The 12,637-nt window shown below is 42.9% G+C and overlaps 3 protein-coding genes across 5 annotated transcripts in view; 1 reads left to right on the forward strand and 2 right to left on the reverse strand.

Annotated features, from left to right (window-relative positions):
* Positions 1–818: 818 nt before the first annotated feature.
* Positions 819–7,092, reverse strand: LOC118233989 (protein THEM6-like). Of its 2 annotated transcripts, none has more exons than XM_035430216.1 (3): positions 7,018–7,092; positions 2,988–3,489; positions 819–2,003 (listed from the first exon to the last, which is right to left on the reverse strand). In XM_035430216.1, exons 2-3 carry the CDS (start codon positions 3,483–3,485, stop codon positions 1,896–1,898), a joined length of 606 nt encoding a protein of 201 aa, XP_035286107.1. In that variant the 5' UTR covers positions 3,486–3,489; positions 7,018–7,092; the 3' UTR covers positions 819–1,895. The 2 variants fall into 2 exon arrangements, with proteins under 2 accessions (XP_035286107.1, XP_035286106.1); XM_035430215.1 differs by having other exon boundaries at positions 6,970–7,079.
* Positions 7,093–8,380: 1,288 nt separating this feature from the next.
* On the reverse strand, positions 8,381–11,682 carry LOC118233990 (protein THEM6-like). Of its 2 annotated transcripts, none has more exons than XM_035430217.1 (3): positions 11,533–11,682; positions 9,780–10,281; positions 8,381–9,035 (listed from the first exon to the last, which is right to left on the reverse strand). In XM_035430217.1, exons 2-3 carry the CDS (start codon positions 10,275–10,277, stop codon positions 8,928–8,930), a joined length of 606 nt encoding a protein of 201 aa, XP_035286108.1. In that variant the 5' UTR covers positions 10,278–10,281; positions 11,533–11,682; the 3' UTR covers positions 8,381–8,927. The 2 variants fall into 2 exon arrangements, with proteins under 2 accessions (XP_035286108.1, XP_035286109.1); XM_035430218.1 differs by having other exon boundaries at positions 11,537–11,614.
* Positions 11,683–12,049: 367 nt separating this feature from the next.
* The window catches only part of lrrc24 (leucine rich repeat containing 24), a 13,547-nt gene continuing 12,959 nt past the window's right edge, over positions 12,050–12,637 (forward strand). Inside the window, exon 1 of the mRNA XM_035430161.1 lies at positions 12,050–12,637. This exon is cut by the window's right edge and continues 400 nt beyond it. The gene's annotated coding sequence lies outside the window, so the exon portion shown is untranslated.

Below are 12,637 nucleotides of genomic sequence, written 5' to 3' on the forward strand. Positions count from 1 at the left end.
TTATTATTATATAATGGGCCAGCTGCTTGCTCATCCGGTTAAGGAACTTTTCTCCATCTGGCATGCGCTGCTTGTCCAGAAGCGCCCGCAGTCTTTCAGCTCAGACAGATTTCCTCACAAATGGCGCCCGCCCTCATTTCAGTTAAGCTTTTCAAAAGTATCTTTCAGAGCCGTATCTCTCTTTATTTTCACCTCTTTAGCTTGCTTATATGCACATGCAAAGTCAGATTTTAGGTTTTTTATATATATATATATATATATATATATATATATATATATATATAACTCAAGGTTTAAATATAATTTATTCAAACCGAGATATTGCAACATAATGGACAAGGGCCGTTTTCCATCAACATTTGCCGTCAACTTTAGCTAATAAGTAAACAATTTCCATATTTTCCTTCACAAACTCAGTTTGGCGAGTCGGTCCAGTGATTGCTGAAATCACTAAACTGTGTTTGTGGGGGGAAAAATTTGAAATTAATTATAACTCAAATTTATGGACAAAAGTTGATTGAATCCAGGCTCATGTCTTGCAAAAATGTATCCTGTGAATGGTCACTGGAGGGTAGCATTTTCTTCTGCTTAAAAAAGGTTGTTTGATTTCTACTCTTAAAAAAGAGAGAAATATTCTGCTACACATCCTAGTCTGAGGAATGAAATGGCAGCTACAAGTTGTCAAACATTTGATCATTACAAACCTCCCAGCATAAACATTTATTATTTTAATACTATTTTCAATAACTAGAACAGCTGATTGAAAAACTATTTCCAATGATCGCTCCCCCATGATCCACAATTACCCACAAACACACTGCTGTGAGTACAACTTTAATTAATCACTGCATTCTCAAAACCAGTTTGTTCTTTTTACAGCAATATAGAGTACAGATCCAGAGACAGAAACAAGCAGACAGTATTTCATATTGATACATTATATATTTCTCGCCAACATACAGTACTGAAATTCATTTTATTTTTTTACATCATATCCCACTTCAGTAAATACCCATTTAAATGATACTAATACGGAGACACATCGCTGAGACTTCAGAGTTAACACACTCCCTTGGAATACAGGGGCATGAACCAGACCTATTCCCTGGATACTGTTGGTTCAAATCTCACATAGGGGAACTGGTAAATTCGGATGACCCCAAAATAGATTTCTCCTCAAGAGAAATTTTAAAAAAAATAAATTAAAAAAAAACAGGAATGAATGGGTACGTTCGTAAGGAAGAAACATCGCCTGTGATCTCACCTCACCCCAGGGAAGGCAGTGTAAATGGTAAATGGACTGCATTTATAGAGCGCTTTTATCCAAAGCACTTTACAACTGATGCCTCTCATTCGCCAGAGCAGTTAGGGGTTAGGTGTCTTGCTCAAGGACACTTCGGCACGCCCAGGGCGGGGTTTGAACTGGCAACCCTCCGATTGCCAGACAATCGGTCTTACCTCCTGAGCTATGTCGCCCCAGTGTAAATGCAGCGGTGAGATCGGATTAAGAACCCTTTAACCTTTGAAGGCGTAAGGTCAGGAATATGTGATTAGAATGTTCTGAACCGAACATTCTAATGCTGATGTCACAATCACTGCTGGCAATCGAAAGCAATAAAGTTCTGACTTTAGTCACAGTGATGTCATCTGTCTGATAGAACATTGTGTGATCAGTGATGTCACAGTGATGTCATCTGTCTGATAGAACATTGTGTGATCAGTGATGTCATCTGTCTGATAGAACATTGTGTGATCAGTGATGTCATAGTGATGTCATCTGTCTGAGAGAATGTTGTGCACATGCGAGCTTTGCAGTCACTGTGGGAGTGTTGGTGGTGAAGCTGTTAAGACATGCATGAATGTTTTTGAAGGAAGGTCTGTGTGTGTGTGTTCGTTCACTTGTTCTTCTCCTCCGTGTTGTTCTCTGCTCTCAGGGCCTGACTGCTGGTATTGATGAAGTTGATCCAGTGTTGGAGCTCCTCTGGGAACTCAGGGCTCTCCACCTGAACACACACGAGCGCACACACACACACACACGCACGCACGCACGCACATACACACGAGCACGCACACAGTGTAGAAAGTGTGAACACAGCTCTCATTTTTCTTCATCCCAATTTCGATTTTACTCAGCTCCCCCCCTCCTCTCTCTCACACACACTTTCACCATATTTCCTTGTCCTTTCTTTTTCCTATCATCCTTCTCCCTTCTGGCACAGACTACTTCATCCCTTTCTCTCATTTTCCCTATCATAAGCACACCTGCCCACCTGCTCACTCTCTCCATTTTGTACCTCAAGTACCCTCCTCCTCTCTCACCTTCCATTTACCTGGGCACTGCATGATATTGCTGGGGCCCAGGTCTGACAGTGATGTTCCAGCAGTCACTCACTCTCCTCCATCACAGCAACTCCCTCTTTTCACTTTCCCTCCATCTCTATCCTCACATTCCTCTCGCATAGGAATGGTCAAATCTTGTCCAAGCCCAGGTCTGGCAATACTGTTCCTGCAGTATCGTGGATCTCACCACCCTCCCTTAATCTTTTTACCCAGGGCTGCCCAATCCTGTTCCAGGAGATCTTCCGTCCTGTAGGTTTTCAATGCAAACCTGACAAAGAACACCTCAGTTCAACAGCTAGTGATCTCGTGTAGATCAGTTATCAGTAGAACTGGGTGTGCCAAATTAGGGCATTAAAATGAAAATCTACAGGACGGTAGATCTCCAGGAGCAGGGCTGGGTAGCCCTGGTTTAACAGCTTGAGAAAGGTGTGAGATCACAAACATGTGATCTGAATGTTCCTAACTGGCCATTATAGTGCTGATGTAACAGTCACTACTGGTAACTGAAAGCAAAGTAGTTCTAGAACACCGATGTAAAATTCTGAAAAAAAAAGACCATTCCAAAAAGCCTGCTCTCTTCGCTTCAAAAGGTTAAAGACAAGACATTACCCTTCCATTCCCTCCAAATCCCCTCCCTCTCTTCCTACCTTCTTCTTGCACAGGAACTGCACCATCTTGTCTGGGCTGGTGCGCGGCATGTTCTGTCTGCACAGCACGACTGCCGAGACGAAGCCGTCTGCGCAGGAGACGAACCGCTGCTCCACGTAAAAGGACTTGTCGTCCCAGCCGATGATGCGGCTGCGCAGCTCGAAGGCCTCGCCCAGCGCCAGCGAGCGTCGGTAGCGGATGGTCGACGCCCCCACCACTATGCTGCCCCGCAGTGCCCACATGGCCTTGAACAACCTGTTCCGCATGAAAAGGTCGAATCGGGCGAAGTCGCACTCCCGTAAATATCGGGCGTTGTTCATGTGTCCCATGTGATCGATGTCATGGGGCAATACTCGCCCCGCCACGACCTGCTCTGCCAGGATGTCCTGAACCGGCAGGACAAACCCCCTGAGAAACGCCGCCGCCGTTCGCAGGAAGTACCACACATCCAGACAGCTGAAGAGCAGAAGCAGCACAGCCAGCACCCACAGCAACATCCTCCTGCAGGAAACAGCCAGGGGAACAGTTACACTGTTACACACACAAACGTCCTCCTGCAGGAAAGAGCCAGGGGGAAAATTACGATGTTACACACAAATACATCCTACCGCAGGAAAGAGGCAGAGGAACAATTACACTGTTACACACGGCAACATCCTCAGACAGGAAAAAGCCAGTTGGAAAATTCTACCGTTACAGATTCACTGCAACATCGTCTTGAGAATAGTAAAGGGACACTGTTTAACGAACACAACAGTGTGTGTCTGTCTTCTAGTAACCCAGCGATTCTGCGGTTAGCAAGCTAGCTATTTAGCTTTCTGGCGAACCAGAGCTAACGTTATACTAACCTTCATAACCGAATATAAACTTCTCAAAAAATAATTTATAGCCCTTGTCTAGTTTAGACCGCTTAACGTTCACTGGCAATGCTTCGACAATGCGGATAACATCGAACAGTGAACTTTGGCAGGGCTATTAGGGACTGTGAGAACCAGAGACTGTAAAAAATATGGACAAAGCTATTGTGACGTCACCCATGGACTCTCTGTGGGTCTCTAAAAAAACACGTTTTGAAGCTCAATAGGCCTATGGCGGGCGCGGCCATGTTGTCGATTTGGAGCCAAAACCATAGAGTTAAGCGGTTCTGTGATTTTACGATGTGATTGACAGTCCGGTGCGGAAAAGCCCATCAATCTGAGCGGACGATTGCAGAACGAACTTGAGGCAAGCTGACTGTCTGCCGTTCTGTTTTAAAATATATTATCAAATGTTTACTGAGTTTAATTTCCATCCGTGACTGTACTGTGTCATGTAATCACGTTATATGTATGACATTAATAATACAATTATGTTCAGTTATCTTCAATTTATGTTTCTCAGCAACACGAATATGCTTAGCTAGCATATCACTGCAGCTTGCCAGTGAGTTAGGTAGACTATTCGTGGTTAGCTCACACATGAGCAATATGAACCACAGGGGAAGAACATCGACTACACTGATGGCCATTCAATCAGAGATGTGTAGGCTACTGTTGATTTGACTAGGCTAATTTCCATATAACCGTCTGGTAGACCTGCTGTTAACCGAGTAAGTTATCGTTGTAGGTTTTCGCCGCAGTCAGTTAATGAGCCAGTAACTGCTACTACTCCATCGCCGTTTGTGGTGTTCACTTGCTGGGTGACGCTAGCTGACCGATCGTTCGCAAGTCACTTTTTACCGAATAAAAATTAACACTGTCAGCGGTGATTAACTAATCTACCAAGTATTTTAATAACTGATCTGCAGGCGTGTAAATATGACAACGCACTTTGTACAGCAAGTTTTCCACCTGGTGCATGAAGACAAAAATAATGTACACTTAATTTCTAATTATTATTAGGCTATTATTATTTTATTCTTGTAGATCATTAAAACCTGAAAATTTTGCAGTGTTTATCCCAAAATCGGGATTATAGTAGCTTTGTCACATGCGTGAAGCATGGCCCTAGACATTTACGGAATGTACACGACTGACAAGCCGTCAAACACGTTTGACAGATTGAGTATTTGCCGGTTAGGGTTAGCTAGCTAGTCAAATGGCTTGGTAACCGAAGTTGCGAACTGTTTTAGTATAGGCTACTTGACTACAAAATATAGCAAGCTGATTACACTTTCTGCCAACAAATTATTTGGTTAAGTAGGCTAAAGGAAATAGTAAAAATGACTCGGCTACCGAAAATCTTCAGAGGAGGACTATTTTATGGTCGTCTAGTGCAGGTGTAAATAGCACATGCCATAATGAAATCACTACGAAATGGGATGCCTGCATTTTCTGACTTCGCACAGGTGGACCGTGGTCGGAGCCGCAATGTCAAGGCCAAGAGGCGTCACCGCCCACCCCAGTGACCATAGACTGTAGCCCCTACTGTAGCTTAGTCATCCTAGGTAATCAGGAAGTGACGCAAACTGTACCTCATGGTCCACAACAAATATTATAACAGTGCCCAAATGACACAATACATCATGAAATCGACCCATGGACAGTCATAAGACGAATAAAATACACATATTGTGACTATTTGTTGTCATGAGAAAAAATTATTGACTTCGTATTTTGACTGCATTTGTACCGCTGTCAAAAATAGACTTGCGTCCGTAGCAATGGTAACCGGAAACAAAGTATTCCCTACATCCGGTTTTGGTCACCATCTTGTGAAATAGGCCTATTAGTCCGATTTTTTGTGACCGTTGCACTTTACAGGGTTCATACTTTTTCACCAATGATTTTCAATGACTTTTCCATGACTTCTCCACAACCTTCAACTGAATTTCCATGACCAAAACAAATGACTTTATCTCAGCGGGACGATTTAAAATTATTTATTGTAACACTAAGTAAAATTAGGTCTGCATCTGAAACATGGTGCCTCTCTAAAACAAATAAACACCAGACAGTCACACTTAGATACATTCTCTCATATTTGAATTCGAATAGTTTAACATTTTTGTCAATGTCTCAAACAGGGCTCGAAATTGCGACCATTTTGGTCGCATATGCTCCCGAAATTTTATCTGTGCGACCTCGAAATATAATTGGGAGCATTTGTGCGAGTGCAAATAATTGTTCTGTTGCGACTTTTTTTTTTTTTTTTTTCCCCAGTCGACCGTCTCTTTCTCTGTACATTCGCTAGTTAGTACACTCAGTATGTGCCTTGTGACCCTTCTAACCAATCGTGAGCTTGACATTCTTACCTTTAATGCTTTAATGCTAAATGGGTTAATATTAGCCTTCAATCACTCCCTTTCGCTGCACTCCACTGTCACGTAGTGACACCGTTAACGTAGTGTTTTGTGTGCGGTTGATTTAATTAGCGGTATTAATGTGACCGCGAAGATTACGTGCCAATTTACGTTGTATTACTATACATACTATTTTTATGATTGGATTAATTAGTAATTATGTTTGATGCAACTTTAGCTATATTTCCATTACTTTTCAAAAAATATTATTTTCCATAACTTTTCCAGGGACTGGAAAAAAGGTTTTTCATGACCGGACTTTAACCGGTCAGGATATCTGTCGGAAGGAAGAGCATAGCCTACTAGCTAACAAATTGACATCGTCATTGTCTAGCTACCTAAACGAAAGTGGAGTTACTATGATCTGTTAAATAAAACCATGATATTTTATCTGTAAATAGCGTAAATCCAAACACTTTCAGGATGCAGTGATGGTACTTTATACTTAACACAAACGTATTGTTGCTTGCTGGAAAGAATCAACTCATTCATTCGACCATTCATTCATTCAGTAGCAATCTTGTTAGCTAGCTAAGTAGACTACTCATCGAGCTACCGAGCTACAGCTTTCGATATCCTAGGTTCTCGTGTTTCTGGGCAGCTGGATAACAGCTAATGCACCAGACACTGCAATTGCGGAACTCAGCTTAACCGGACGCACAAATTTAATAAATTAATTTGTTAATGAAGGAGTTACTCACGCTGATTGTGTAAGCCCTTCTCTGCGGACACGAGGATACACCTCTTACCTAAATTACGCAGAGTCTACGGTTGCGCAGCAGCAGGAAAAACGTCACGCGGACGTCACTTCTTCTTCTTCTTCTTCTTCTTCTTCTTCTTCTTTGGTGTTGTAACGGCAGACATTGCCTCCATTCCTAGTCTCTGTAATCCTGTAAATATGAACCCTTCTTTCTTGCTCATGCTTCCTGCATTCAATCAGGACATGCTCCACTGTTTCTAATTCCTGGCACTGATCGCAATAGCCAGTTGGAGGTTTTCCTATAATAAATAGTGTGCTATTCAAGTTGCTGTGACCAATTCTTAATCTATTTATGATTACTTGCTCTCTTCTATCGGTTCCACTGTTTCTTGCCATTCCTACTTTATTTTGTATTTTATATAAATGTCTTCCTTTTGTTGCACTATCCCAATGTTGTTGCCATTGTTTGATTACTCCCCTCCAAACTATGCTTTTCCCCTCTGATTTTGACAGTTTAACATTAAGGTACGCGGACGTCACGAAGAGTTGATTTTCTTTATCAATTTCAATTGTGCATAATTGGCACCAAGATAGTACTGCTAAAGCATATATGGACTCTGTAAATGACACATAACACCAGGATAACTTAAGAAAAAACGTAACAAAATGAAAACATCAACTTCACTAATAATAATAATAGTAAATGTACACATAGGAACACGGATAATTGAATAGCAATTTATTTACAGCAATATAAAACCATTGGTTGCAGCACTGGATGTCATCTATGCGTCTTTTTTATTGTGACTGTGGAAGAAAACACATTTGTGCGTAGAGAATGCAAACTCGTAGTGGAAAATTACTGTGGGCCTTCTGTAACACAACATGTATCAGGTGCGCTTTCGTTATTGCCAAAATATTCCAGGCATATTATCGAATGTAACTGATCTTGCTTAATTAACGGCTGTCAGACGAAGTCCGTGTCCTGTCTTTGCTACCTTTGTTCCGTCTGCTACGTTATCAGCCGCACTCCGGGCGCGGGTGACACTGGGTGTCGCACTATATGACGCAGAAGAAAATATATAAAGTTTGTTGACACAGCATTTCTTTAGAGAACCTGCACCTGCAGTGAACCTCAGATTCTGTTTCTCTCCATGACATCATGTATTAAAGCTTCTGAATCTTGACTGAATTTGTGATGAGCCATAGAAAACCACCCAGTCTCTGGTTTCATTGCACAGAATCAATAGTGAAACTAGTCTAATAAGTAAAAATGTTGAATTTAGCATTTAAATTATTTTATGTTTATATTTTAAAAATTTCTTGTGACAATTGACCGGAAGTGTGGAAAACCTACTTACAAGTTCTTGCGAAAGACCTTGGTCTCTTAAAAAGATATCATAAAACAAATATTTTTATTAAATAACTTTATTCCAAGCGCATTTACAAAACACATTCATGTCTGAAGTATTTTTTCCCATTATTATTACTACGCAAAATGCAAAAACGATGTAACATTTTACCAAGTTACCTTTTTCCACCACTGGGTGGCAGTGTTCTGTTCCTACGGAGGCTCTTTATCAACAATAGAAAAAGACTGAGGGTGAAGGATGAGTGTTCAGACAATGCTTCTGCTGTGCGTGTGTGTGTGTGTGGGGGGGGGGGGGGGGTGTTGGGTACAGACAAAGAGTTTACTGGGGGAGGGGTATTTGTTCGTCTTTCACTGCTATTTAACCCTTTAACACGCAAAATCAAGTACGTGGTTAGAATGTTCTTAACTGAACATTCTAATGCTGATGTAACAACCACTGCCAGTAATTGAAAGCAACAGAGTCCGAGTACACTGACATAGAATTTCAAAACACATTGCAGAAAAATCTACTCTTCAAAGAGTTAATTAAACAGCACATAATGTACAGAGTGAGAGAGAGAGAGAGAAAGAGATAGAGTGATTATCCTTCACTTGCTCTTCTCCTCCGTGTTGTTCTCTGCTCTCAGGGCCTGGCTGCTGGCATTGATGAAGCTGATCCAGTGTTGGAGCTCCTCTGGGTACTCAGGGCACTCCACCTGAAACACACACACACAAGAACACACGCTCACACACACACACGCGCGCACGAGCACACACACACACACACACACAGACAAACACACACACCCACACACACACACACACACACACACACACACATGTGGGATCACAGAATGGCGAGTGCTCTTTCTCAATCTGAAATCGTACATTACAGTACATCACTCAGCCAAGCGGCTTACAAAAAGCAGAGACCATCAAGGTCAGTCTCAGGAATACAAAAGAGCACCATCACCAAGAACTTCCATTTAGTCAGCAAGTCCACAGACGAACAATCAGTAATTCGCTAACAAAAACTAAGCATTTGTAAACGTACTGTACCCCCGACATCCAACTAGAACCCTCACTCTTACTTTTTGAGCTTTACAATGTCTAATTTCAGGGCCCAGCTCTGCACAGCTCAATTTCCTCCTCCACAGAAGCTTTATACAAAGCCTGCTCTCCTACCCACAATCCTCAGTATGCGCTTACATATCGCCACACAACAGCTTTACTATGCAGTGGCAGCTACTGTTCTGATTGCTACACTATACACACATCTGGAGTATGTTGTGCTTAATGGAATAAGACTCCTTCCTAACCTTCCACGTACACAGCAAGTGTTTGGTTTTGTCCGGGGCCCAGGTCAGGCAGTACTAATCCAGAAGCAAATCAATCCCTCGTCCTCCCCCATCACAGAAGTTCCCTCTCTCTTTCCCCTTTTCCCTCCCTCCCATCCTCACCTTCCTCTTGCACAGGTACTGTAAGAGCTTGTCGGGGCTGCCGCGCTGGACATTCTGTCTGCACAGCATGACCGCAGAGACCACTCCGTCTGCGCGGGAGACGAACCGCTGCTCCACGTAAAAGGACTTGTCGTCCCAGGCGACGATGCGGCTGCGCAGCTCGAAGGCCTCGCCCAATGACAGCGAGCGTCGGTAGCGGATGGTCGACGCCCCCACCACTAAGGAGGCCCCCAGGGCCCGGGTAGCCTTGAACACGCCGTTTCGGGTGTAAAGGGCAAATCGGGCGAAGTCACACTCCCGGAGGTAACGGGCGTTGTTCATGTGACCCATGTCTATGTCGTGGGGGAGTACTCGCCCCCCCACGCTCTGCTCTGCCAGGACGTCCCAAACCGGGGGCTGGAACCAGGCCCTGAGCACCACCACCACCACTCGCAGGAAGTACCACACATCCAGACAGCTGAAGAGCAGAAGCAGCACAGCCAGCACCCACAGCAACATCCTCCTGCAGGAAAGAGCCAGGGGAACAGTTACACTGTTACACACAACAACATCCTCCTGCAGGAAAGAGCCAGGAGAACAATTATACGGCTACAGCAACCATAGACGTATATATGTTTATGACAGCAACAGCCTCCAGCAGGAAAGAGCCAGGGGAACAATTACACTGCTACAGCAACAGCCTCCAGCAGGAAAGAGCCAGGGGAACCATTGCACTGTTACACACAGCAACATTCTCCTGCAGGAAAGAGCCAGGGGAACAATTACACGGTTACTGCCTGGCATTTGAACAGTGATGTGCAGTGGGTTAATAATGAAATAAAGGGGCATTAATGAGGTCTGTCAGTATTCTGCTTCTGTTATCTTTCCAGAGATTCTGTGATTGCCACTGGCAAAATAAGGCTGAATAACTGATTCGTCAGGAAATCCAGAAATGGCTGCAGAACAAGTTTCGCGTTGGGTCGTCAGACTTGTTCTGAGAGCTGGATGAGCAGGACTTGCAGCTGTGTGAGGGACTGTCCCAGAGAAAGCTGTCACTGTGAATGTTGTTAGGTCGGTCACCATTATCATATTAAAAGGTGAATACACGTATGCTTCTGGTATAGGTCTGTATAAGTCCATTGTAAGATGCGCTAGATAAGAACGTCTGCTAAAGGAATGTAATGTAACACAATTCAATGTAATACACGGAGAGCCATGTCAAGATTTTAAGAGCAATCATTATATAAATACACGCGAATCATCTTGGTTAAATCAAAATAACACTCCACACTAATAGCACTAACAATAGATGTGGGTCAAGGAACGATGTATGTATTACAAGGACAATATTATAGCAGTGCTAAACAGACACAGACTATCCCTAAATTACCCACAGGAGTTCAGATGTACAGAAATGCTAACAGCGCGAGAGCATGAATGACTACAGGCTACCGAACAGGTGCGGAGCGACCAGTCGCTCAATCCTGAATGAAGCTTAAGCGAATCCAATTTGTCCATCCAGCGAGAAACTAAATTGTTAAATGGATTTCAAAACACTGGAGGTGGTAAATGCGTTTGAAACAGTGAATAATGACAGCTTGCTATAGAAAGTTGTTGCGACAACAGCTAGATTGTCAGAAGGGAGTTACGCGCGCGCCTGTCGCTTCGGGCTTAGCGAATGGAATGGTCTGATTTTGAAACGATTTCATGTTACAAGAAAGTGAGAACATGTAATTTAACCGCAAAGTTGTGAACAGCTTAATACTGGACTCACAGACTTTTGCTTTCTTTCCAACTCAGTCCCGACACGACCGCACTTCCTTCCCCAAGTTACGTCGTAACAGCAGCGGCTGTTGTCACGCGAGAGCAGACTTTCTTCCTCTTTCGGCTTTCCCCTTTCGTATTTATAGTAGCCGAGCAGGTTAGTCCAGTTCCGTGGCCTCTTCAAGTTTCTGCACGTATTTTCGCCCTACCCGGCATTACCACTGTTTTAGAGAGTACTCCTGTCTGCGGTCTTACCAAACGATCTGTTTTTAAGAAACGTTTATTTCTTAAGTAAACAGCCACGGCTAACATGGAATGCTAAGTACGCAATACAGTAGCGTACAGTATGTAAACAAACAACAGTATTAGGGACCACATGCATTTGCATTATTGGCATTTAGCATTTATAAATATTACACGGATTACTTTTTGTGTGCATGCAGTCTATTTATGCAGTTGGATGTGGTGTAATTCGGAGGTTAAGTCGTCATTATTATACTACACCGCCTGATAAGTAACTATCGTGTGCGGGCGTCACTGGTAGCATCATTGGTACAATGATTAATGGGAACGAATGATTTCTTTTAAAAACTTTCAAATCGTATACATAAGAGCAAAATCCTATGAACGAACAGAGCCATCCTAAATTAAGCCCACATGAATGAAACTATATTAGGTGTAATGTGCTGGACAGGCCCACATTCCCACAGGTGATGCCCGAGCATGTGATTATATATCCATTACATAACAGGCATCTTAGTCAACTTTCTGCATTGCATCCATTTACACAGCTGGAGATGAACTGAATCGTGCAGTTACAAGACCTACTCCATACCCATTGTACTACGCAGCCACCCCAATATTCACCTTTTTTTCACCAATATTCACCAATATTCACTTTAGGGGGATAAAGCACTGTATTTTGGCATGGGTCTGGGAGAAGAGTGGAGGTTCTAAAAGAGAATTCTGGAACAATATGGCCTGTTGTGAGTCCCAGTTCCACTTCTGCACTACCAAGAAAGCCTTTTAATGCTGCTCATTCAGTTAATAGTGTCGACAGTGATGCAAAAAAAAAAAAAAACGTGTAAGTTATGGTGAAAATCTTTTGTTTTGAA

Source organism: Anguilla anguilla, chromosome 8 (assembly GCF_013347855.1).
Source record: "Anguilla anguilla isolate fAngAng1 chromosome 8, fAngAng1.pri, whole genome shotgun sequence".
NCBI lineage: Eukaryota > Metazoa > Chordata > Actinopteri > Anguilliformes > Anguillidae > Anguilla > Anguilla anguilla.